Here is a 27,995-nt window from a genome sequence, read left to right as displayed (position 1 = left end):
TGACATGGCCAGTGCCACCCCTTCCTATCTTCTTCCTTTAAATGTGGAAACAATATCTGAAGCTTGCGACTTTGAGATCATAAATAGCAAGCATGAGGATGAAGGCAAACATACCAAGGATAGGGGAGCAGAAAGACAGAAGAACAGATTCTTGATGGCATCATCAGAAATCCAAATCCCACCAACTACCTGACTCAGGCTTTTTATGTGAGGAAAATAATCCCCTATTTGTCTAAGCTATTATTTGTCAGCTTTCTTCCTTTTCTTTTCTTTCTTTCTCGCTTTCTCTCTCTCTCTCCTTTCATTCCTTCTTTCTATTTCTTTTTTTCTTTCTTTCAAGACAGGATCTTTCTCTAGCACCCAGGCTGGAGGGCAGTGGAGTGATTAAGGCTCACTGCAGCCTCAACCTCCAGGCCTCAAGTGATCCTCCTGCCTCAGCCTGTCAAAGTGCAGGGATTATAGACATTAGCCACCGTGCCCAGCAGTTTTCTTTTACTTACTGACAAAATCATTCCTATTTGATGACAGGTATATTCTTGGAAATATCATACAGCTGAATTTGTCAGACCAATCTGATGTAGTCTTGGTCTTTGTTGGAAGAATCTAGTTCATCAAACTAGGTTTTATGCCTATCATTTATGTTATGTTTGCTATTTATTATCTGTTATTTGTTCTTTTTCCCTTTCCTTAATTTTGATGGCTTGTTCAATTTGTTTACTTCTCCTTTACTCCCTCTGTGAATTTTAAAGATCTATTTTCTAATTGTGCCACTTGTTACAGTTCTCTTATTAGTTCTATTCCTAATAATAATATTTATTTCTACATTGCTTTTTGAGACAGGATCTTGCTCTGTCACCCAAGCTGGAGGGGAGTGGTGCGATCATGGCCCACTGCAGCCTCGACCTCCTGGGTTCAAGCAATCCTCCCACTTCAGTCTCCAGAGTAGCTGGACTGTAAGTGCACACCTCCACACCTAGCTGATTTTTTATTTTTATTTTTTGTAGAGATGGGGGTTTCCCTATGTTGCCCAGGCTGGTCTCAAACTTCTGGGCTGAAGTGATCCTCCTGCCTTAGCCTCCCAAAGTGCTGGGATTACAGGAATGAGTCACTGCACCCAGCCTATTTCTAACATTTTTCTTTTTTTTTGAGACTGAGTCTCGCTCTTTCGCCCAGGCTGGAGTGCAGTGTGGCGATCTCGGCTCAATGCAAGCTCCACCTCCTGGGTTCACACCATTCTCCTGCCTCAGCCTCCCAAGTAGCTGGGACTACAGGTGCCCGCCACCATGCCTAGCTAATTTTTTGTATTTTTTAGTAGAGACGGAGTTTCACTGTGTTAGCCAGGATGGTCTCGATCTCCTGAGCTCGTGATCTGCCCACCTCGGCCTCCCAAAGTGCTGGGATTACGGGAATGAGCCACTGCACCCAGCCCATTTCTAACATTTTTAATAATTATATCATAACTGAGTATCAATCTCACCCAGATTTTTATTTTTTGTTCCCTCTCTGAATCATTACATATCTAAGAAACTTTTATCTCAATAGATAAATGATATCTTGGTCACATACAGAATTTTTGCTTTCCATTTTTTTCTCTCAGTAGCCTATAAACATTTTTTCATAGTCTTCTGGCTTTTAGTGTTGCTGATGAGAAGTCTGATACTAATATAATTGTTTTCCTTGAAAATAACTTATTCTAGTAGCTTGTAAGACTTTCTCTTTGTCCTTAAACTTCAGAATTTCAACAGATACATCTAGGCATGTGCTCCTCTACTAATCCTGCTGTCGACTTGGTAAGCTCCTTCAATCCACAGATTCAAGCTTTGTTTTCAGCTCAAGAAAATTTTCTTCTACTACTTTTTCTCTTTCTAGAACTCTTAACATTTGCATGTTCCATCTCCTAGATGCCTGCTGTTCTCTCTCACAATTACCATCTCTGTGTTTCTGGTCTGAATTGTAAGATATTTCTTCTTCCACTTGCTTTTCCAGAACATGAATTCAGTTCCCAGCAGTGACCATTCTCCTGTTTACTGAATTTTTATATTTAGAAATCATGAGTTTTTAAGTTCCAAATGTTACTTTTGTACTTATACTTCATTTCCTGAGTTGTCCATTACAGTTCTCTTCCATCTCTTCCATTAGTTTTACCTCAGTGGGAGTCTCATTACAGTTTTTCCAACTTGGACTTTCTCAGTGGAGGCTGCATTTTTCTTTGCTTGCACCAGGTTGTGTGTTCCCTTAGTGTCTGTGCAGGTCAGTCTATGAGGCTCTCTGGGAAGTGGCAAATGAGGGAGTACTGCAAGGCCCAGCAAGGAGTGCTGTTTTCATGGCCCAGCAGAGCCCAAGTTAACAAACCTCAGAGACTAAGAAAGCCCCTATACTACTGGCTCCTCCTAGGCACAAGCACTGGAAGCAATCCAACTCACCAGGGCAGCCCCTCCAAGGACCACACACATTGTGTGGGCAGTGCGAGCCCTTTCCAAGGCGATCCGCCAGCTCCTTCTGGCTAGTTGACCTCATGGGACTATACATTCGAGTGTTTGTCCAAGGACTCAGGGAGACGTAAGCATTTTCCTCTGTTGGTGGTTCCCTGCTTCTTACTGAGTACCAGAGAGAATAAATCCTGTGCCTGCTCTCTACCCTGAAGGTATCAGGAAAACTGGGGGCCTTAATGCACTTTCCAGGCTCCACCAGCAGGCCCACCTGGGTTTATCCTGGGAGGGAATTTTAATAGAGCCATCTGCTCAGGCTGTCATCTTCCCAGAATTCCCTTCTATACATTCACATGTGGTTTTAAAATAATTTTTTAAATCATAAAAGTAATTTAAGCTGATTTTATGAAAACTGAGGGAAGTACAGAGGGAAGGAGAAAATCCTAGCTATAATTCCACCAGTGTGAGCAATAGGAGATAACCTCTTCATATTTCGGCATCCATCCTTCTAGTCTTATAAATGCTTGTGTGTGTATGTGTGTGAGAGAACAAGAGAGACACTCTATCCATTTCTTTATATCAGCAATATTTACGACATATCATTTTGAAGGGCTGTATGCTATTTGATTGCATATTTATTCTATAGTTTTTTTAACCAACTGCCTGTTGTCGAACATCAGGTTGCTTATAATTTTTCGGTATTATAATCTATGCTGGATGGTACCTCATGGTTAAATCTTTGCACATTCATAATTATGTCCATAAAGGGGAACTGCCTGCATCAACAAATAGGGATATTTTTAAGGCTTTAAGATGATATTGCCAAATTTTCCTCCAGAAAGGTGTCATCAATTAACATTGTTACCAGCAACTTATTTACATTCTCTATCCTCCCTCCTACCACTCCATGCTAAAACCAAATATTGTGTTTAAAAATATCTTTGATAAGTAGAAAGCTGGAAAATGGTCTCTCATTATTTAGTTTGCATTTCTTCCATTATTAAACATGTTAAATATTTTTCATGTATTTATATATGCAACATTTTTCTTATTTTTTCGTATGTTTGACCATATGAAAACCTTCAGCCTAATTCCTATGCTTCTACACTCCAAGCCTGTGAGACAAACCAGGCAACAGTAGTGTTCTCAGCCTTGCAGAAGCAATGTGGCTACTGCCACCGCCCACAGCCACTCCTGGTCTATGATATCAACAAGACTGAACCATCTGTATTTCTTATTTTGTGAATTACCTGTTTGTGTCCTTTGCTCATGTTATTTGGAACACAAAGTTTTATGACTTTTGTGTCCTCAAATGTCAACTATCTTCATAATGAATAATCTTCTTTCAGTGATTTTTCCTGAAATTCCATTTTGACTGAGATTAATATTGTAACCCTTGTTTTCTTTTAATTTATATTTGTATGAGGTCTCTTCGCTCATCCTTATTCCTTATACATATATATATATATATATTTTTTTTTTGAGATGGAGTTTCAGTCTTGTCACTCAGGCTGGAGTGCAGTGGCATGATCTTGGCTCACTGCAACCTCCGTCTCCCAGGTTCAAGCGATTCTCCAGCCTCAGCCTCCCGAGTAGATGGGATTACAGGTGCCCACCACCATGCCTGGCTAATTTTTGTATTTTTGCTACAGAAGGGGTTTCGCCATGTTGGCCAGGCTGGTCTCTAACTCCTGACCTCAGGTGATCTGCCCGCCTTGGCCTCCCAAAGTGCTGGGATTACAGGCGTGAGCCACCATGCCCGGCCTCATCCTTATACTTTTAACTGTTCTGAGTAACTTTGTTTCAGATCTGTGTTAGACAGCATGTGGGTAGATTTTGGTTTTTGACCCATTGTGACAATCTGACATATTTTATTTGATACATACAAAAGAATATATAACATGTTTGTTATTAAACAAGGTAGTTACACTCAATTATTTTATTGCTAGCTCTTCTCTATGTCTGTTTCTCTTTTTATCTATTTGTGAGTCTGCTACTGGTTGTTTAACTGTTTCATGCATTCAACTTCCCAAGAGAGAATGTTATAAAAATGTGAAGTGACTAATGTAACTCCCATCGAATATAATCCTTAGTTGCTAAATGAGATATCCTTTATCAAAAAAGGTTACTTTTCTTGGTAATTTCAAATCTTTAAGTAAATGGCTGTACACATACTATCACATATTCTTTTCTTTTTGTTTTTTGTTTTTGAGACATAGTTTCGCTCTTATTGCCCAGGCTAGAGTGCAATGGCGGGATCTTGGCTCACTGCAACCTCCGCCTCCCAGGTTCAAGCGATTCTCCTGCCTCAGCCTCCCTAGTAGCTGGGATTACAGGCGCCTGCCACCACGCCCAGCTAATTTTTTGTATTTTTAGTAGAGATGGGGTTTCACTATATTGGCCAGGCTGGTCTCGAACTCCTGACCTCAGTGCTGATATTACAGACGTAAGCCACCACGCCTGGCTCTGCATATTCTTCTTAAGGATATTCATCAAGGATGGGACAGAGATGCCACTGCTGCAGTTTTATGGAGGGCACAGTTCCTCACCAGTACTGACCTTCTGAAGCCCACCATTCTCCTCCACCAGTGGCGGAAGCACACTGGGGCTGCTGGGTGGAGGGGCCTCCACATTGTAATCACGGAAGCAGCAGAAGAAGGAGCTAAGGATGCTGCGGCTCCTCTGCTTCTTTAAGCTGACGTTGCACTGGGAGGCTGGAAACAGAAACAGAGCACACTATGGCCAACTGCAGCATGTACTGATAGTTGTAATATAATGCAAAAATCTGAGTGTGCAGTTGCCCCCCAGACCCCAGATTCCAGCCCTGAGGGCCTGCTCAGCAGGAGAAGATGAGGGGCTCCTGGAAGTTACTCTAAAGAACTGTGAATCCAATGTGAGAATCCCAGGAGCCAGCTAGTTGATGGAGTCCAATCCCTCCGGCTGGACAGGATCCCTTTGACCTCAGCCCAGCAGGGGCTGCCTGCTTATTAACTGACCCACCCACAGGGTCAGTCCCCATCTGCATTCCTGAACCTAGCAGATGAAGTATTCCCACCCTGCACCAAGCACTACTTCAAAACAAACATCTTTTCAGGCACAAATCAGACTTGACACTCCCTGGGAAGCATCTCTCCATTATGGATACCAACAAAGAATCACTTTGAATCTAGGTTCTTGGACATCCCCTGCTCACTATGGAAACGACTAACTTCGTGGGTTAAGAAATGAGATATGTAAAGGCACAAAAGAACCGCCTGCTTAAACTCGCCAAGAGTTTGTCAAGAAGTTGGTGGGGGCCTGGATCCACAGAGCTTAGGGCTGAAGGCTTCCATTACACTTAAAAAACATAAACAGCAGGAGATGTTGGATGGAGAACACATGTGCCTGCCCAAGTAGGGCCAGCCAGGGCAAAGCCCATCTTCACGAGATCCAGGGCAATACTGTGCCCTGGCCTGCTCTGAACTAAGGCACTGGAGGGAGTGACACATCCTTTCTGTTTATCCAAGGCTCACGACAAGCTGCCACAAGTCAGGAATAAAAGGTGAAAATTAGTATAGATTAAAAACACCCCTCAGGGGAGGACTGACAACTTTGAGGGGCAGGAGTATTTGCCTGGGAATGCAGCCGGGACTGTCCCACCACATGCCATGCCTGGGCGGATCAGTGGTGCTCTGAGAAGAGGCCGCAGGCAAGGGACCATGCTTAGGATTAATGGGAAAATTGCCAGAACAGGAAATGATTTAAGTCCACATGATAACTGTTGGAGCTTATCTCTTCTCCCAAAAAGGAATTCTGGCACAATTCCTCTTTTTGTGCACTTACGAGTGATTTGTGTAACACCTAGTTCCTCCCAAGAGATCACAAAACCTTTGCTGAATGTTTTGGGGGTGCTCTTCTGCCAGCAGCAAAACTAAGTGCATTCAGATGGAAATTCTGAAAAGGGACTGAAAAGCTGTTATTCCAGCAACTCCACAGATATGAATGGTTTCTACCCTAGGTTTGGGCAAATGGCCCAGTAAGTATGAATTTAAGATCCACACTTACTAAAGATGAGCTTCAGAACCATAAATCTCTGAGAAAGCTGGCTGTTTTTATCTTCCTCAAGGATCCTTGGGTGCCTGTCATAGAGTACCAGCCATCTCATTTCAGGCGTCTCATTTCAAAGGCAGGTCAGGCCAGACCAGGCCATTGGGACCGCCAGGCATGCGGGCCACCTAAGTGGCAGTGTGGGAAGAGATAATAATCACTGTTTACCAAGGGCCAACCCTGTAGGTCCCAACAGTTCACAAACCTCATCTCGCATACTCCTAAGGAGATAGGTTTACTGCTTCCACCTTACTGCTGAGAAAATACAACTATTGAGAAAATACAGCAGGATTGTGTCGGTTCCTTTGCCAGATTCAAACCCAAGTGGGCCTGTTTCCAAAGTGTGTGATTTCCCCATGTGCCATGCTGAATACAATCTTGAGACAACTTAGGTTAGATTAAGAAGGTGGAACATGCCAAATAGGGAGAGAAAAGCATTGCAATAAACTTGTATTTAATATAAATGATTTGTTAAACCATTTCATTGTTACTCTGGGTGTTTTAATTTTTATGCCACACCCAGATAATTTAGTCAGGGGGAAAAAAAATCTTTTCCCTGGCTGATAGCACATTCCTCTGCAAGTAAACAAGCTATTTGTTCATGTCTCAGAGACACTGAGCAGTCTGCAGAAAGCACCTTCCCAGGTCCTATTTTCATCCTTGGATCACACGAACTTTCCCCATAACTAACTAACTAACTAATTAACAAATGAACTTACATACTAAAAAAATCATAAACTTGGAACCAGTACACTACTCATAATTTCTACCACATGATTATTTACTGTACAGAAGCTACACACTGCTAACGGAGTCAGTAAATTAGTTATCTGAACACCTGGGAGGCCATCGTGCCTCCAGACAGGGAAAGGGAGCTTACCCAGGTCTTTCCTTCTCTGTATAAAGAGTGAAGCAGCCAAAGTGGTCTCATTTTCACAGCTGTGGGAGGTTCCAGGATTCTTCCTTTCAAATAAGGTTAGTTCTAGGGCCTGCAGGAACCTCTTGGAGGCTCAGTGGCTAATTTTCTAATCACTCTTGGATTGGTCTAGAACTCTCAGAATAGGAGAAGTGGGAAGGGTAAATGGAAGGATTTCCTCAGTATCAGCACTGGCCTCACCCACCCTCAGCATTCACTTGTTCCTGAATAGGGCTCCAGACGTGGGTGCTCTGGACTAATGACCCTACTGCCTTCCAGCCCCAGCTGCTACTTCTCTCCCCCAGCTATCATCCAGAAGGTCCTTGATTTGCTCATAAACTGGTAAGAGAGTTTTGGTTGACACATGAAATAAAAATTCAGTTTAATGGACAAATGTTGACGTCATAACATTAGGTGAAAAAGTTAATATATATTATTGTATATCTGACTTGATCATAACTAAGCAAAGCAAACTAAAAAAGATTATAATTGAGAAAAGATTTGCAAGAAATATGTCAAAAGGTTAACAGTAATTAATTGTCAGACCATAAGTGTTTACATTTCTTCCACATTTTCCAAATGTTTTCTGGTAATTATGTATTGCTCTAATAATGGTGGGGGGAGTAAACAGTCTTGTTAAACTGTCTTTTGGCAACTTTGTGCTATTTCTAAACCATATCCTCCTTCTAATTCTCAACCTTCAGCCTAATTCGTACGCTTCTACACTCCAAGCCTATGACACAAACCAGGCAACAGCAGTGTTCTCAGCCTTGCAGAAGCAATGTGGCTACTGTCACGGCCCACAGCCACTCCTGGTCTATGATATCAACAAGAATGAACATATCCACCAAACTCAAAACCGGAGGAGGCCCATGTGAAAAGAAGGTACCAAAGAAGTGTCCTTTTCCCAGTAGAACGCTCCTGCTGGCTTTCTCATCTGGCAACCAGCTCCACCGCTCATCCTCCTTGTACACACAAAAGGGGTCTTGTTGCTTCTCTGCTTTGACCAAGACTTTACCTCTCACCACCTTTCCTCGCTTGCCCCCTTTACGTTTCCACTGATAAGACACATGAGAGGTCTCCTGGTGGCCCAGGTATCCAAGAACAAGGTCTTTTAGGATATTAAAGATAGTTGAATGCATACATCTCCCCATAACATTGGTTTTAAGAAATTACTTTGGAAGAGCAAAGGAGGGAGTAGCAACTATGAATGTCAGTCTAAAATATTCCGTAACGATTTTCATTTTTAAAAATCAGACTTAGGAGGAAGGAGTCATCAAAAGTCATTCCAAAGTTTTCTGTCACTTTTCCCTGATAACCTCCCTTATCCAAACCCAGCACCTGCCCACCTTACTCCCTAGCTTCCTCCATGGTAGACTCCTCATCACACTGACATCCCCTCTCCCACTCCTCCTCCCCCCATTTCCCCACTTCTCAGAGCATCCTGCTCTTCAGAGCCTGGCTCAAAGCCAACCTCACCCAGGAAGCCTTCGCCAACCACCCCATGGAGATCATTTGTTCTTTGGCCACTAAACTCCCAAATGAATGTGTGTATGACTGAGCTGTGTCTTTGGGCCAGGCCAGTTCATCCACCTGTCTGCTGGACATCTCCTCTGGATGCCTCTGACTCAGCATATCTAAATGGGGCTCACCACTCCCCTCTTCACTCAGGGTACCAATATCCTAAGCTAGACATCTGTCCTTTTCCCTCATTAAGTTGTTGGTTCTGACATCCTAATCGATTCTTAAATATATCCTTAGCAACTCCTTTTCCCTGCCCTATCCTGGCTCAGGTCCACTACAGTTGCTTTTTGACTTGTCTCTCTGCTGTTGATTTTGCATCCCACAATTAATTCTTGACATGACAGGTAAAGCCCATCAAGTTAGAAAAATGTGTGGTGGTTAGGAATGTGGGCTCCAATGCCAACTTGCCTAGGTGCGAAATCTGGCTCAACCAGCAACAGTACAGGACCTGGGCAAGTTGTGTGACTTCTTTGTGCCTCAGTTTCTTTATCTGTAAAATGGGGATAATGAATACCCATCTTAGGGTTTGTTGTGAGAATTAAATGAGTTCTTATAACAGTGCCTAGCATAGAGCAAGCACTCCATAATTTTTGTTTGTTTTTTAAAGACAGGGTCTCACTCTGTCACCCAGGCTGGAGTACAGTGGTACAGTCTTGGCTCACTGCAACCTCTACCCCCGGGGCTCAAGACATCCTCCCACCTCAGTCTCCCAAGTAGCTGGGACTATAGGCATGTGCCACCACGCCTAGCCAATTTTTCTATTTTTAGTAGAGACAGGGTCTTGTCATGCTACTCAGGCAGGTCTCAAACTCCTAAGCTCAAGTGATCTGCTTGCCTCGGCCTCCCGAAGTGCTGGGCTTACAGTTGTGAGGCACCACACCCGGGCTATACATTTTAGCTTTTATTATTATAGTCTCATAAAAGCTTTTGCTTCATAAATGAGTGAGGGTTCTCCAGGAACGCTGGATCAAAGGCTGGATTCTGCGGGCGTACATTTTTTTCTCTGCTATCTGACAACTAGGAGAAACAACTCACTATAACAGATCTTGGTTACATAAACTGTAATTCAGAAAGCAAAACTAGAAAAATCTCAGGAAGTGATTTTAATCAATTGCTCTAAAAATTAGATATAGACATGGGGAAGGAAAAGGGAGGGGTTGCGTGTCCCAGTGAGCTCTGCTGGGGGCTGTTTTCCCTTAGGAAAAGAACAATGCTTTCAAACGGAGGTCAGGAAGCATACACTCTCCCTCCCCAATCCCCTTACTTAATTCCCTCTGGGGCTGAAGCTTAGCTCTCTTCTGCAGAGCATTCTGCCTGCTGGGTCTGCATCTGGTTCCAGGGACTTCTTACCTCAAGCTGTACATCAGAAAGGAGCATTGAGGAGGACCATGCAAGGAGGACCACAGAGGTGGCTAGCTGACCCAGCAGTCTCCCCTGCCGGGTCCCCCAATAGGCTACAACATGCTGCCATTTTCCCAAGGCTCAGCCCGGGGCAGGCCTGCTTTGAAGGACCACCCTCTTTCTCCTCCTTATCCCTGTCAATGAAAACATGCCCGGCCCAAATGCGGTGGCTCATTCCTGTATCCCAGCACTTGGGGAGGCCAAGGCGGGCAGATCACCCGAGGCCAGAAGTTTGAGACCAGCCTGGACAACATGGCGAAACCCTGTTTCTACTAAGAATACAAAAATTAGCAGAGTGTGGTGGCGGGCCCCTGTAATCCCAGCTACTCAGGAGGCCGAGGCACAAGTTGCAGTGAGCTGACATAACGCCACCACACTCCAGCCTGGGTGACAGGGTGAGACTGTCTTAAAAAAAAAAAAAGAAAAAAAGATAGAAAGAAAGCATGCCCATAGCCGGTCCCAGCACACAAAGATGCCATGGGCACAGATACCCCACAGGGAGAGTAAAGGGAAATCCTTGATAGAGGTAGATGAGGTAGAGAAGTTAAAGACTTAACTTTCTCCATTTCTGTGCGCAAACTCGGGTGGAGCAGAAACCCTGGAGAGGGTTGTGAAGAGCTGGAGATGTGGGGCATGGTCCTTGTGTATCCACTGGAGGAACAGGGTAGCATGTGGCTCTGTTTTCCTGGATATGCCCTTAGAGCTAATGCTTCTGCCTAGGCCCCTGGCCCTGGTGTCACTGCAGCCCAGCAAATTAAGACCCTGTTTCCCACTCATACACATTTCTCCCTTGCCCCTCCCATGGGCTGGGGACCTCCTATCTGCCAGCAATAGGCTTACAGAGGGTCTATGAATGGGGCAGCTTAAAGTGCACATATAGACAATTGCCTTCCTCTCTAAAGACAAGACAGGAAGCCTTCCAAGTGCTTCCCTGGTCTTCTAGGCAGAGTGCTGGCCCAGCAGCACCAGTTACAGATGGGGAGTGTAGTGGACATCTGATATTTTTTGCCTGCCGGAATCCGTTACCCTTCTTTCTGGTAAAAGTTCCTCTATTTTCCTCTGGGGAACCACTCTCACCCTACCAATGTTCTGTCCTTTATCAAGGGCTGGCCAATCTGAGCCACATGACTGGCTTAGGGATGGGCACGTGACCCACCCTGGACCAAAGACTCTGCAAGGATTCATGCAAGCCCTATTGGAAGAGATATTTGCCTTTTGCTGGGTTTCTTAACATGGCAGGATGTAAGCCTGGAGCAATTGGTAGTCATCTTTGCACCTCGTAAGAAATACCTACCTGAGCATGAAGCCAAAACTGAGAAGAAAGGAGCTGGGTTACAAAGAAGGACAGATTTCTGACGACACTGTCTGAGGACTTGGTTTTATTAAAACCAGACCCTTCTGGAATTTTCAGTTATGTAAGTAAACAAATTCCCTTTTGCTCCTAAGCCAATATAATTGGGTTTATGTGATTTGAAATGGAAAGGATTGTCTCTCAAAATGTAAGCTCTGATGCTAGGTGGTACAGAAGCATTGACCAACAACATAGGCAGGGGTCAGACCTCATGAAGCCCACATCTAGCAGGAGAGACATTTGAATATGTACTTCTGGTATACAATGAGTCTTGTTAGGATGGGAAAGTGCAGAGCACTCTTGGGGCCCAAAGAAGAGCACATAGCCCAGACTGGGGACTATGAGTAGGGAGGGGTATAGAAATAGCTTTTTTTTTTGAGACGGAGTCTTGCTCTGTCACCCAGGCTAGAGTACAGTGGTGCGATCTCGGCACACTGCAACCTCTGCCTCCCGGGTTCAAGTGATTCTCCTGCCTCACCCTCCTGAGTAGCTGGGACTACAGGCGCCTGCCACCAAGCCCGGCTAATTTTTGTATTTTTAGTAGAGACGGGGTTTCACCATATTGGCCAGGCTGGTCTTGAACTCCTGACCTTGTGATCCATCTGCCTTGGCCTTCCGAAGTGCAGGGATTATAGGCGTGAACCACCGTGCCCAGCCCAGAAATGCCTTCTTGAAAGAAGGTGGGCTGAAAGTTTCATTAATTTTTTTGTGGTGGGAGGAGCAGGTGAAACAGCAATGTGTAAAAGGCCTGGTGTGAGAGAAAGCACAAAACATTTAAGAAATCAAAGGAGTAGCAAGGAGTATGAGATAGGAGTAATGACAGCAAGGGCCTTGCAAGCCATGGAGATGAGTTTGGATTTGATGTTATGGAAAAGGGGAGTGACGGGATCAGATTTGTACCATGAATGTCACTGTCTTAGCTCTGTAATTAAAACTACTGAGTTTAAACTTTAAATTATGACCAATGCAGCCAAGATCCAGGATATCTGCAAATTACACAGGTTGCCATTTAAGAGCCTAGAGTGAAATTTTTTATTCAGAAATTGACTTTAAATATAAGTTACATGGAAAGAACACAGGCTTTGGAATTACATTTAGGTTCAAGTCCCAGCCCTGCCACTTGTTAGCCCGTGTGACCTCACCTACCTCCGTAGCAACAATAATACAGGAATGATAATCCCTACCCCACAGGACTATTGTATGGGCACAGTGAAAACATGTATGTTTGTGTAAGACAGAAAATCTACCAGCAGCTTCAAACATAACAAAAAATTGTGACTGGTTTAGGTACAGTGCAGGGTCTCACTGTGAACATGGAGAATTTAGCTTGTATCCAGACAACGGTCCTCACAAAAACAGCCTGGCTTTATGAAAAAACATGTAGGCAGATCCATTTTGTTTTTGGTTATGTGAAGTCTAAACTTAGAACATTAAGTAGCTCTTTAATACTTTACCTCCTATCCAGTAAAGTTTTCTCTGTATAATAATAACAGTAATGATGATAGAAACTAAATAAACAAAAAAGCAGCTCCACATGTGGGGCTTAAAACAAACCTTAGGACTCAGGTCTTTTCTATGAAATCTCATATTAAATATGGTTAGAAAGAAAGTGTTGTAATTAAAAACATGAAATGGTGGCATGCATCTGTAGTCCCAGCTACTCGGGAGGCTGAGGGAGGAGAATCGTTTGAACCCAGGAGGCGGAGGTTGCAGTGAGCCGAGATCACGCCACTGCACTCCAGCCTGGGCAACAGAGCAAGACTCCATTTCAAAAAAAACAAACAAAAAAAACCCACAAAAAAACAAAAAACATGAAATGTTCAGGGCAAAGTCCACTGAAGCTGACAGTGGGGCTTGGTCCTTCAGTGGCTCAAGAAGACCGGTCTAAAGAGCTACCCAACAGATGTTTATGTTTATGCCAACAGATGGAGGCACAACTGGGTCCACATCCAGCTCATATCATAGGCTGAGGGTGCATTCCTCTTGTACTTCCTGACCTAACTGGTTCCCTTCAGTATCCAGAAGTTGAAATGTTGACCCCAAACAGCCAGCATTTCTTAATTAGTGTGATATCTGCCCATGCCATATAACCAGTGACTTTTTATAATTCTTTCATTCTGATCTGGTTTAGATTCAAGATGGGGGAGGCTTTGGAACCATCCTTAACCCCTGGCTTCAGGACCCAAACCTCTGAGGTCTGCACCGATTCAGAGCTTCACATACTCACATTCCTGAGCATACCCACCCACACCCATACACAGCTTCCATCTCTCCTATCTGTGATCTGACCTAAAACTCCCAGCACCCCACACACCTCTCTACACAATCAAAGGAGTTCAGGACAAGATCAGAGTAGCTGGAATGTAGGTGGAAATGTTTGCTACTCACTATGAATCCATCCCTCATCATTCAAGTTTCTCCTCAAGTGAAGAAACTACAACTTGGTAGCTACAGAAAACAAAGGCTTGCCTTTCATTTCTACGGTGCCGAGCCAGCCTCTCACAATATAAATGTGCTGGCACAGGGGCCGGATCCCTGAAGACCCAGCATGACAAAATTTTCAGAAGAAAACTGACTTAACACTGACAAAGATTCTTTGCTTGACCAAACTTCAGTCAGACTCCTAAACTCCTAGGTCCACCTGCATACTTCCTTGTAAAATCCAAATTTAGCAACATCCCTGCTAAATCAGTTTAGCAAGAATCCTCCATCCTCCATATCTGACTGCTCTTGATACATAATTGGGTTCCTCACCCTCCACCATCTCCCAGGTGATGACTGATCTACCCTGGCTTGTCTTCATCAAGAATCCTGTTAGTTCAGTGCCTCATTCCATTTAGCACTGGTGTAACAGAATACTTGAAACTGGGTAATTTATAAAGAAAAGAAGTTTATTTGGCTCACGATTCTGGAGGTTGAAAAGTCCAAGACTGGGTAGCCCAGCTGGCGAGGGTCTCGTGCTGCTTCAACTTATGGTGGAAAGCACAAAGTGGAGGGGGTATGCATAGAAGGAGGGAGGGCAAACGTGAGGAGGAGCCTTTCTTTATAACAACCTACTCTCAAGGTAACTAATCCAGTCACATAAGAGCAAGAACTCACTCAGGCCAGATGGCATTTACTTACTCATGAGGGATCTGTCCCTGGGACTCAGACAGCTCCCATTAGGTTCCACCTCCCAACACCACTACAATGGCAACTGCACCCCAATATGAGCTTTGGTGGGGACAAACCACGTCTAAACCATAGCAGTCAGATAAGCCACAAGCCCCCCTACCTCTGATGTTTCTTCTTAGCAGTTTTCTATCCACTGACTCCCATCCTACTCCTTGGCTGTGAGTACTCACTTGTCCATGCTGTATTCAGAATTGAGCCTGGTTTTGGACTGATGTCTCTTTCCTTCTACTGCAACAGTTTTCAATAAAATCTGCTTTTGCTGCTTTAACTACTGCCCAGGTCTGGTTTTCTCTGACAACACACCAAATGTACTGCTAATGACTCAAAGCACCAAAAGCCTGCCCTCAAACTAGCTTCTTTCTCATCACAAGAGCAGAACTAAGAAGGTAATCCATCGCAGATTTACATTGTTCAAGTATTTATAGCAGAACATTAAACATATGCTCTGTACCAAGCACCAGTGGGGACATCAATGCTGTTAATGCTACAAAACTGAACACTGAAATTGCCGAAGTGAAGGCTATTTCTTCACATGTGGGAAGGTCAGAGCCATTACAACCTTAAAGAAATCATAGAGTTGAATTCACAACTATATTATTACGGAATAAGCTAAACACCTTTTTTTTTTTTTTTTTTAACTGGGGAGAGGAGGAACTCTTTCTGAAGGCCAGGGACATTTAAATGAATGCGCCATTTCTTCTCTTTGAGAATTGGGCTGTAATCTCTGGAATGTATCCCAGGGCCGTGGTTTGGAATGGGTGTCTAACAGGAAATTCTGGGCAGTCTATGCATACATTACATTCCTTTCCCACCCTGAAAGAGTGGTCAACAAACACAACTGTCCTCTGTTTGAATAAAAGGGGGAGTGTTGGGAGTGGTAAGAGGCCAGGGCACAAACCGCACAGAGTTCAAAAGCAGATGTGGCTGCTGAGAATCCAAACATCCTTTTCTTCTAGAAAAGAGACTCAGTCACTAAGAGTCACCTTTTGAGATACCCAGTCAGTCCTTCTCCTATTTCCATGAGATAAATGTCCCCAGGGAATTCCTACCGGACACTCTATAAAAGAAACGTACCTTTGAAAGCTCATTTTCCCACTGCAGTACTGGCAGTAGTCCCTCCAGCAGTGACAAACCAAGGGAAGGAGCAAGGCTGATGGCTTAACAATGGTCAGGAGGGATTCTGCTCTCATCTTCCACAAAGGCAGATGTGTTTCCCCATCCACTGTGGGTTCATAACAACCCACATTTGTTGAGTGCCTTATTTGTGTGTGCAAAGCCCCTGACATAAATCGTTTCTGGTCTTCACAGTATGCAATACTGACATGACCATCCCATTTTCCGATGAGAAAACAGAGACTCAAAGTACATATTCTCAACTATGCATCGGGATTGCTGGGGTTCAAAGCCAGAACAACCTGACTCCAGGGCTCCCAGCTTTCCCACTTGCCCCTCCCTACCTTTCCCTGGCACTCTTGTAGGTTTTGATCTAATTTCCATAGAGAAACTCTGAATCTGAGGCCCAATGCTGCCTGCCTTCACTCCAAATGCCACGTTTGAAAACTACTCCAGAACAAACCAATAATACTCCTGGTAGCCTTATTAGATGAAGCCAGACAAGGTCCCACCACACCTTAAATGTACCCAGGCCACCAACCTCTCACTAATTCTGCTTCTCAGAAGAGCTCCTCTGCTGGAAATGCCCTTCCTTGCCTCAGCACTTCCCTAAACCCCTGTGACCAAGGTCACATAGCTTCTAAGTAGCAGGGCTGGACATAAACCAGATTTGTATGAGTCTAGAATCTGAGCCCTTAGCCATCACTGCACAGAGTCTGTTTATAACATTTAGAGCCAAAATAAGTAACAGAACAAAGGATGTGAACAGATAATGCACTTAAGAGGAAGTAAAGGTTAAAATTTAACAATAATCAAATAAAAGAAGTTTAAACAACAAGGCCCTGTTTTTTTTTTAACCTATTAAATGAATAGAAATGATAAAAACATATAGACGATGGTGGTGAGATTTTCATGGCACAGGCCCATTCACTCACATGTTGCTGGTTGCTCTGTAAACTGGGACAATTCATTTGAAAAGCAGTTGAGTAACGTGTCAAAGACTATGAAGTATTCATGCAAACAATAAGAATGTCCAACACAGTAGGAATAGTTAATAAAATCAGCACATAGCAACTGGAGGGAACACTGTGTAGCCACAAGAGATGATCATTATGAAGACATGCGGGGAAGTGTCTGTGGTCAGTATGAGATGAAGCATCTCAGGCACATGCACACATACCCTATGTCTGTAAGTCGGTAATGAATGTCTGTACAAGCTCTGGAGGGTAGGCTCCAGGGGTACAGGGACCTTACCTATCTTGTTCATATCTGAGTCCCCTAGGACCTAGAAACACGTTGGTATAAAATAGGCCTCTAATAATAGATGTTTACTGAGTGAATGACTATATGGACGGAAACACAGAACAATGAGAATGACTGATATATTCAAAAGGAATAGCTCCTGTTATCCTTCCAGAGATAGCTCAAAGAGCGCCACTTTCCCAGGAATCCCTCTTGTCTACTGCAAGCCTCCCTCCTCCAAGTAGTTTTAACCTACGCCATCCACATATGGCCAACCCCCTATTTGGGGAACCCAATTCACAGCTCCCTGCTACTTTTAGCAAAGATGGTAACTCTTGCTTCCCATAAAATAATTAGTGTAAGTTTTCAGAAGGAGAGATTATGTAAAATATACCAACATGTTGAGTGTGGCTATTTCTGGATCACGGGGCTAAGATGATTATACTTTTCTATTATTTCTAAATTCGTACAATCTATATCATGTTTATTATGGGAAAAATCTAGTAAGAATTCAAAAGTGTTTGTTTCTACTTAATAAAATGTAAACATTTTCACATATCATGAGATATCATTGTACCATCTTTTCTTTCTTTCTTTCTTTCTTTTTTTTTTTAAGAGACAGGGTCTCGCTCTGTTGCCCAGGCTGGAGTGTGTGGTGCAATCATGGCTCACTGTAGTCTTGACTTCCTGGGCTCAAGCCATCTTCTCACCTCAGCCTCCTGAATAGCTGGGACTACAGGCATATGACTGTTCCTGGCTAATATTTTGAATTTTTTTTTTGTAGAGAGAGGGTTTCCATATGTTGCCCAGACTGTTTTCTAACTCCTGGCTTCAAGAAGTACTCCCACTTTGGGTTCCCAAAATGTTGGGATAACAGACCTGAGCCACCACACCTAGCTACAATCTTATTCTGATTTATTCCATCATATGGACATATACTGTGCCATAATTAAACTAACTTTGGACATTTATGTTGTTTCCTTTAAAAATATACATCACAGCAAATGCTGCAATTTGTTTGCAACAGTAATACTAGGAACAATCTAGTTGTCCATCAATATGAGACTGGTCAGACAAAATAAAATATATAATACATCCAGTGTAGAATATTATACAGGTGTTAAAAAGAAGGATGCAGCTCCATACGTATTCGTAATAGTTAATAATTATGTAAAATGTGCCAAGCTCTATATACTTCATGTATCTTGACTCATTTAATACTTACAGTCATTCTATGCCTATGAGGTAGGGACTATTATATCCATTTTATAGATGAAGAACTTAAGGCCCAGAGAAGTTAGAAAACTTGCCCAAGATGACTTAGCTAGTAAAGAGTGGAGTTTGTTCAAACCCAGTGGTCTGTGCTCTCAATCTCTGCACTATATTGCCTACTGAGAATGGAGCATACTCCAAGAGACAGTAAATGAGAAAAGCAAGGTGCATACAGTAGCTTGCTAGGTCCATGTAGCATGCTACCATTAACCTCTAAATACAAAATTAAATAAAAATTTAAAACACATGTATATGTACAATCTTATATGGGTAAAGAGTATCTCTGGAAATATTTATAACTAACTAGTTGTCCCCTGGGAGAGAAATCGGGAAAATAGAAGACAGAATTGGAAGGGAGAGGAGAATGATTTTTCCCTCTAATCCCTTTTGTATCTTTTGAATTTTATATCATGTATTAAAATAATAATTCTGTATCATGCATTATTTTAAACTCCAAAAATAATACTGCACTGAGCATCAGTGAACATAATCTTTTTTTTTTTTTTTTTCTTGAGACAGAGTCTCGCTGTGTTACCCAGGCTGGAGTGTAGTGGAGCGGTCTTGACTCACCGCAACCTCCACCTCCCAGGTTCAAGTGATTCTCCTGCCTCAGTCTCCTGAGTAGCTGGGATTACACGTGCCCACCACCATGCCTGGCTAATTTTTGTATTTTTAGTAGAGACAGGGTTTCACCATGTTGGCCAGGCTGGTCTCGAACTCCTGACCTCAACTAATCCACATGCCTCGGCCTCCCAAGATGCTGGGATTACAGGCGTGAGCCACTGCGCCCAGCCAGTGCACATAATCTTTATGTGCATGTCAGATTATCCCCTTAGAAGAAATTTCTAGACATGTAATGGCTGGGACCAAAGTCTGAAAAAATGTCAAGCCTCTTGATACCTATGGACAATCTGCCACCTAGGAAGGCAGTGCTAGTGTGCACTTCCACCCATGGGGTGTTCCACTAAAGCTGTGCCAATAGAAGCACTGATGCCAAGACAGAGACTTAATGGCCTTTGCCAATCTGAAAGGTAAAAACAGCAACTCAGTGTTGTTTTAATTTGCATTTCTTTGACTGCCATCCCAGTTCTACATCTCTTTTATGCATTTTGGTCATTTCTATTTCTTCTTTTGAGAACTCTGCTTATATACTTTTTTTGCCCATTTTTCTATTTTTTCTTTGATTTATAAGAGTTCCTTTGTCATATATCAGCAACATAATCCCTTGACTGTTCCGTATGTTGGAACTGTTGTCTCAGTTTGTTTTAAGCCTTTTACTTTTGTTTATAGTTGTTACGGATCTGCAGAAGTTTTAAGCTTTTAGGAAGTCACATCTAAAAATCTTTTTTAAAAATGGTTCCTTCTCATTCTAATATGATACACTATTCACTTATATTCTCTTCTAGTAAATATCTTTTAAAGTAAACATTTAACTGTTTGGGGTTTGTCCTGGTATACAGTAGGATGTATGAATCTGCCCTTTTCCTCCAAAAGATTAATCAAATATCCAAATATTTACTGAACAATTTATCCTCATACAGTGATTTGGGTATCCTGTTCGAATCTATCCTGTTCTCTTCCATTCCATTCTCCTGCTTGTGCCAGTAAAACACAGCTTTGCTAATGTAGATTTATTGTTTTATGTTTAATAGTACTAGTCTCCCTTTTACTTTTTTTTTCCAAAAATTTCTTGGCTAGTCTAACACTTTACACTTACAAATGAATGTTAGAGTCACTTTATCAAACCCTAAAACATACCATTGGAACTTAGTTCTATCAACTTGTGAAACATACATTTACTAATTCTAGTTTAATTCTTTTTTAAAGCAGTTAAATAAAAGTTAAAATGAAAAAGTAAAAAAAAAAATTGTTATAGCTTAGACCTAAAAACTGTTCCAAGATTAAGACTGGCCCTGTTTATCAGCTGAAAATTGATTATTATTACTACAAAATGTTTCATGTAAGCACTATAGTAACCACAAAGAAAATACCTATAGGAGATGAAAGAAAACGAGAAAGGAATCAAAGCATGTCACTACAAAAAATTAATGAACCACAAAGGAAGGCAGAAAGAGAGGAAAGAAGGACAAAAGAACTGTAAGATAAATAGAAAACAGTTAACAAAATGGCAATAGTAAGTCCTTTCCTATCATAATTAAGCACAAATGGATTAAACTCCCCAATCAAAAGACACAGAGAAGACACAGAGGGGGCTGGGTGTGATGGCTCACATCTATAATCCCAGTGCCTTGGGAGGCTGAGGCTGAGGCAAGAGGCTCACTTGAGGCCAGGAGTTTGAGATCAGCCTGGGAAACACAGTGAGACCCCATCTTTTAAAAAAACTAAAAAAGTTGGCTAGTTGTAGTGGAGTGCACCTGTAGTCCCAGCTATCTGAAAGGCTGAGGTGGGAGGATTGCTTGAGCCCAGGAGTTCAAGGCTGCAATAAGCTGTGAGTGCACCACTGCACTCCAGCCTGAATGACACAGTGAAACCTTGTCTCGAAGGAAAAAAAAAAAAAAAAAAAGACAAAGGGGAGCTGAATAGAGGGGGAGAAAAGCAAGACCCAATTATACACTGACTAAAAGAGACTCACTTTATATTTAAAGACACACATAGGCTGAAAGTGAAAGGATGGAAAAAGATATTCCATGTAAACGGTACAAAAAGAGAGCAAAAGTGGCCATACTTACATCAGACCAAAAAGACTTTAAGTCAAAAAGCTGTCACAAGAGACAAACAAATATATTACATAATGATAAAAAGGAGTTATATGTTCACCAGGAAGATATAACATCAGAGCACCCAAATACATGAAGCAAGCACTGATAGAAATGAAGAGAGAAATAGACAGCAACACAATAATAGTAGATTTCAACAATGGTCAACAAGGAAACGGAAGACCTGAATAACACTATAGACCAAATAGACCTAAGAGACACAGAATATTCCATCCAACAGCAGTAGAATATGCATTCTTCTCAAATATGCAAAATACTCTCCAGGATAGATCACATGTTAAGTCACAATACAAGTCTTTAAGAATTTAGGAAGAGACTAATTATCTAAGTGTGGTGGCTCATGCCTGTAATCCCAACTTTTTGGGAGGCTGACGTGAGAGGATTGCTTGAGGCCCAGAGTTCGAGACCAAGCCTGGGAAACACAGCAAGACCTCATCTCAATAATAATAGTAGTAGTAGTAGTAATAATAATCATAATAATAAAGAAAAAGGAAAAGAAAAAATTAGCTGGGCATGGTGGTGTGCTCCTGTAGTCCCAGCTAGTTGGGAGGCTGGAGGCATGAGGACTGCCTGAGCCTGGGAGGCTTAGGGTGCTGTGAACTATGATTGCACTGCTGCACTCCAGCCTGGGTGACAGAGTGAAACCCTGTATCTAAAAATAAATTTAAAATAAAAATTAAAATTTTAAAAGACTGAAATCATACCAAGTATCTTTTCTGACCATGAAATGAAACTAGAAATCTATAGAAGGAAAACTGGAAAATTCACAAATACGTGGAAGGTAAACACCATACCCTTCTTCTTTTTTTTTTTTCTTTTTTTTTGAGATGGAGTCTCACTCTGTCACCCAGGCTGGAGTGCAGTGGTGCAATCTCGGCTCACTGCAACCTCCACCTTCCTGGTTCAAGCTATTCTCCTGCCTCAGCCTCCTGAGTAGCTGGGATTACAGGATGCGCCACCATGCCCAGCTAATTTTTGTATTTTTAGTTGAGACAGGGTTTCATCATGTTGGTCAGGCTAGTCTCGAACTCCTGACCTCAAGTGATCCACCTGCATCAGCCTCCCAAAGTGCTGGGATTACAGGCGTGAGCCACCATGCCACTCTTGCCATTTCTACTGAACACATTATGGGAAATTCTAGTCAGGGCAATTAGACAGGAAAAAGATATAAAAGGCATACAAATCAGAAAGGAAGAAGTAAAAATATCACAGTGACATGATCTTATATGTAGAAACCCTAAAGAGTCCACAGAAAAGCTGTTAGAACTAATCAAAGAATTCAGCCAAGTTGCAAGACAAAAATCAACATGCAAAAGACAGATCTGCTTCTATACACTGACGATGAATAAACCAAAAAGGAAATTAAGAAAACAATCTCATTTACAATAGCATTAAAAAGAATAAAATACTTAGGAATAAACTTAACTAAGGGGGTGAAAAATGTGTACACTGAAAACTACAAAACATTGCTGGAAGAAACTAAAGAAGATCTAATAAATGGAAAGACATCTGTGTTCATGGAGTGGAAGACCTAATATTGTAAAAATGTCTGTATTACCCAAAGCAATCTACGGATTCAATGCAATCCCTATCAAAATCCAAACGGCTTTTGTTTTTGTTGCAGAAACAGGAAAAACAATCCTAAAATTCATATGGAGCCACAAAAGACCCTGAATAGCCAAAACAATCATGATAAAGAACAACAAAGCTGGAGGCCTCACACTTCCTGACTTCAAAACAAATTACAAAGCTATGGTAATTAAAATAGTATGGTACTGGCATAAAGACAGACACATAGACCAATGGAACAGAATAGAGAGTGCAGAAATAAACCTATGCATGTACGGTCAAATGATCTTTGACAAGGATGCCAAGACTACACAATGGGGAAAGGATAGTCTTTTCAAGACATGGTGCTGGCAAAATGATATCCACATGCAAAAGAATGAAGTTGGACCTTTATTTTATGCCATGCACAAAAGTCAACTCAAAATGGATTAAAGACTTCAGCATAAGACCTGAAACTATAAAAAGCCCAGAAGAAAACACAGAGGAAAAACTTCATAACATTGGTCTTAGCAATGATTTCTTGGATATGACACTAAAACCACAGGCAATGAAAGCAAAAACAGACAAGTGGCACTACATCAAACTAAATAGCTTCTATGCAGCAAAGCAACAGCAGAGTGAAAAGGCAACCTAAAGCATGGGAGAAAGTATATGCAAACAATATATCCAATAAAAGAATATCCAAAAAAATATAAAGAACCCTTACAATGCAGAACGAAAACAAAAACCAAACCACAACCCAAATAACCTGATTAAAAAACGGTCATTTGCAACCACTGAAGTACATAAAAAATAAAACATGGGCAAAGGACTGGCATAGATATTTCTCTAAAGACATACAAGTGGTCAACAGGTATATAAGAAGGTGCACGACATCAATGACCATCAGGGAAATGCAATTCAAAACCACAATGGGATATCACTTCACACCTATTAGGCTGGCCACCATCAAAAACAGAAAAAGAAAAATAAGTTTTGCCTAGGATGTGGAGGAACTGAAATGCTTGTGCATTGTTAGTGAAAATGTAAAATGGTATAGCTGCTGTGGAAAACAGTATGGAGTTTCTGCAAAAAGTTAAAAGTAGAACTACCATGTAATCCAGCAATTCCACTTCTAGGTATTTATGCAAAATAACTGAAAACAGAATCCTGAAGAGCTATTTGTACTCCATGTTCACTGCAGCACTATTTACAATAAACAACTGAAACGTCCATTAACGGATGAATGGATAAAGAAAAAGTGGTCCATGCATACAATGGAATATTATTCAGCCTCAAAAAGGAAATAAATTTTGACACGTGCCACAGCATAGATGAAGGAATATTATTCAGCCTTAAAAAGGAAGGAAATTGTGACATGTGCCACAGCATAGATGAAGGATATTATACAAAGAGAAATAAGCCAGTCACAGGACAAATACTGTATGATTCCACTTACATGAGGTATTTAATGCAGGCAAACTCACAGAAGCATAAAGTAGAATGGTGGCTGCCAAGGGCTGGGAGGAGGGGGAAATGAGGAGTTACTGTTCAATGAGTCTAGAGTTTCAGTCAATGAAATAAAAAAATTCTAGAGATTTGCTGTACAACAATGTACAATATAGATAAGACTGTACTGTTCACTTAAAAACTTAAGAGGGTAGATTTCATTTTATATATATATATATACACACATATATATATACACACACACACACACACACATATATTTTTCTTTTAACCACAATTAAACAAAAAAAGACTGGCCTTGGGAGAAGCCACAATTACTGCTGACGGAATGCCTGCTGTACTCATGCCAGTGGCTCACATGCCAACCTTATGCAATCTTCACCACACATGGTACCCTGAAGATCCCTTATCCAAAATGCTTGGGACCAGAAGTGTTTTGGTGTTCAAATTTTTTCGGATTTTGGAATATTTGCACATACATAATGAGTTATCTGGGGGATAGGACCCAAATCTAAACATAAAATTCATTTATATTTCATATATACCTTAAACACATAGCCCGAAGGTAATTTTACACAATATGTTTAATGATTTTGTGCATGAAACAAAGTTTTGACTTTGACCCAACATCTTTGAGCACCTTTTCATATACCTGTTGGTCACCTGTATGTCTTTGGAGAACTATCTATTCAAGCCCTTTGCCCATTTTTAATTTTTATTTTTTCTATTCTTCAATGGTTACAAATGCCCATCATGAGGTCAGGTGTGGAATTTTCCACTTGTGGCTTCATATCAGCATTCAAAAAGATTTGGATTTTAGAGTAATTGGACTTTGGATTAGGGATACTCAGCCTGTACCATTATCCCCATTTTACTGGCCAAGATGTGACCAAGAAGTGAAGTACCTAGACTTCGCCCAATGATGCACTAAGTAGTAGAATTGGAATTTGAACTCAGGTTTGTTGGACTGCAAAGCTTATAGTTTTCTGCCTTCTGTCATTATGATCATCGTCCTGTGGGATATCTTTCCCACCCACTCTGGACTGTGAGTGACCCAAGTGGAGGAGCTTGTTCACTCCTGGCTCACTATCACTATTGCCTAACACTGAACACTGCAAGCCTCCTCCAGATAATAAATGCATTTGCTTCTTATACTTATCTATGGACAAAAGCCACAATTCAGTGATACAATTCCTCTAAAATCTGCCATAATTGTATCAAACTTCTTCCCATGATGTTTAATTAGAATGATTTGTTAAAGTAGTAAGCCAGTTCATCCAGAATATTCCACATTAGTTTTGCAATGAAAATGTAACCATATCTACAGTCTGCTCTCAAACCACTCACACCAAAAACTGGTTCACAACTGAATAAAGGAATAATCACCTCCAAGAATGCCTCAAGAGTCCTCAATAATCCTTTTCAAAGGACTGACATCACCTAGGCCAAAAAGAAAAATAATTCCTTAATAAGTAATTTATTTGCTAGCACTGACCCATGGCCCATGGTTGGGGCAGGAATGAAAAAAATAACGGTGTTTCTCATGTGGGCTGGAAACCTACGATCTTACCATCTACCTTAGCTGTTGCCCTCAGTTCCCTGGCATGGCTTTGATGAAGATCTCTGACTAGCTCCTGCTGCTCTGCTCACTTGGGCTCTGCTAGTATTTGCCCCACTTAATTGTGTGGTACCTTTTAATTTCCCTTTGTCAGCTGGCCTGCCATCTCCTCTGTGACTTTCCCATGGCCTCACAGACCTCTCCCCAGCTACCACAGATCACCCCATGTAGCAGGAATGCCAGCCCCTAAAGGGTAGTGAATTCATCTAACACTTGCTTATTTGGCATTTACTATGTGTCAACTACTGTGGAATAGATAAGTGAACAAAACTTAAAAAATTCCTGCCCTTATTGAGCTTAGATTCCAGCGGGAAGAGAGAGACAATAAATAAACATGTAAAATATAGAGTACGTCACACAGTGTTAAGTATTGTGGATCAAAGCAAAGCAGGGAAGAGGTTAAAGAGTGGTGTGTGTGTGTGCGTGTGTGTGTCTGTGTGTACTGGAGAACTGTCACCCGTGCGAGAAAAGTGCTTCACAACTAGTGCATCTCTTCCATTCCTCCTTTTCCCATTCTCTGTCACACACCCTCCACTGGCTTCCACATGTACCCCAGCAAGCATCCCTTCTGCTTATCTGCTCTTTTCCCAGGTTTGGGTATATACTTTGTGAGCCCCTTTGTTCAAAATACAGGGCCTTTGTTCAAAAAGTAAGAAGGTCAGGATGGTAACAGCAGAGTATTAAAACAAGTTTGAGGCCTCTGCAGGGCATACGTTGCAAGCACAGGAAGACAGCCCTGCTTGTTCCTATTCTACCCAAGATGATAGGTGAAGGCAAGGCCCTGTGAATGCAGGCCCCACACCCTCCAACAAGCCCCAGTGGGAGGAGAAGGGTAGCTGCTGCCACTGCTACATTCTACAGAAAGCTCAATGAGTCCGGGTAGAGGAGAAAGACAAGCCCAGGAACCAATGCTTGGAGGGTATGCCTTTTACAGGAAAAGAACAGCTTCTAGAAGGGGGAAACCTGATGCCAAAAGGGAGGGCTACACAGAAATGTCTCCTGAGTACCTCCTTTGCACTAGACATTGAGGGAAAGAGACAGTGATGGATGGTGCAGGCAAATATTCAGAGGGGTCAAACAAGGCTTCCCTGGGCAGGGCAGACTTCTGTTGTGGGGAGAGAGGATGGGGGCAACTACAACTGAGCAAGGAAGGATGGACAGAGGGGACAGGGAAGGATGTTTATGAGGGAGAAATGGAAAGTTACAGGAGGCAATAAGGAGGACAGTTTGGCTGGTGGCAGAGGATGTACCACTAGGTGAGACCAGAGTGGGGAAGGGCCTCTAGCCTGAAAGCAGTTGAGGGAGGGGGTGGTCAGTGAATGCTTTGAGGAGAAACAGGGACAGGATGAGAGCTGTGCTCTTGGAAGACCTGTCTGGTGGTGTATGAAGGACAGACAGCAGGCTCAGAGCAGCATCTAAGGAGAGGTCATGCTGGTGAGGGCAGGACAGCGAGAGCCTACCAAAATTAGCTGGGTAGAGCTTTCCTACCCTCGGCACTGGGTCTGCACAGATGGGCAGACATGAGGGAAGGTTTAGATGCACATTTCCAAGCAAGCAACAACACATAAGAAACTACATATCCCTGAGACAAAGTTCTCCGGCAGGATGCCCCAAACCACGTGCATTCCACAGAATCCCTAATTTTAGAAACCAGACTGGAACTTATCTGACCAAAATAAACGTGGCCCCAAATATTTACTTTTGTTATTTTCCCGTTTTGGAGGAAGGAAGATCAATATGGACCTCAGGACATTTTACATGTTCCTCACGAAGATAATTTCTTAGGGTGCCCTCTTGTACACCATTGTTGGAAAAGCTGGCAATTACAAAACAAGGACGTCTCCCAGTAAAAGTAAAAGCTTTTGGCATTTTTATCACACATCACTGTTTTTCAGTTTCTCAAATATCAACTCTGGACTTCATAACCCTTCGATTTCCTTGTACACGTGGATAAAAAAGTCTTCCAGTTGTGGGACAGTAACCATAATGAAGAGAAAAGCAAATGGCAGCCCTAGAAAAATTTATTTTCATCATATAAACAGGACACACAATACTCTTCTCTCTTTAGGCCGAATAATGTTAACAGCCTTAGTTTGAATAATCATAAACGGAA

The 27,995-nt window shown here is 42.1% G+C and overlaps 1 protein-coding gene across 1 annotated transcript in view; it reads right to left on the bottom strand.

The window, feature by feature from the left end:
- CTDSPL (CTD small phosphatase like) overlaps nucleotides 1-27,995 on the bottom strand; it is a 118,885-nt gene that overhangs the window by 28,588 nt on the left and 62,302 nt on the right. Inside the window, 1 exon segment of the mRNA XM_063805579.1 lies at nucleotides 4,989-5,143. Coding sequence (XP_063661649.1) covers nucleotides 4,989-5,143 — 155 coding nt within the window.

The sequence above is a fragment of the Pan troglodytes genome, chromosome 2, assembly GCF_028858775.2.
Source record: "Pan troglodytes isolate AG18354 chromosome 2, NHGRI_mPanTro3-v2.0_pri, whole genome shotgun sequence".
Lineage (NCBI taxonomy): Eukaryota > Metazoa > Chordata > Mammalia > Primates > Hominidae > Pan > Pan troglodytes.
This window is presented reverse-complemented; position numbering and strand designations above follow the sequence as displayed.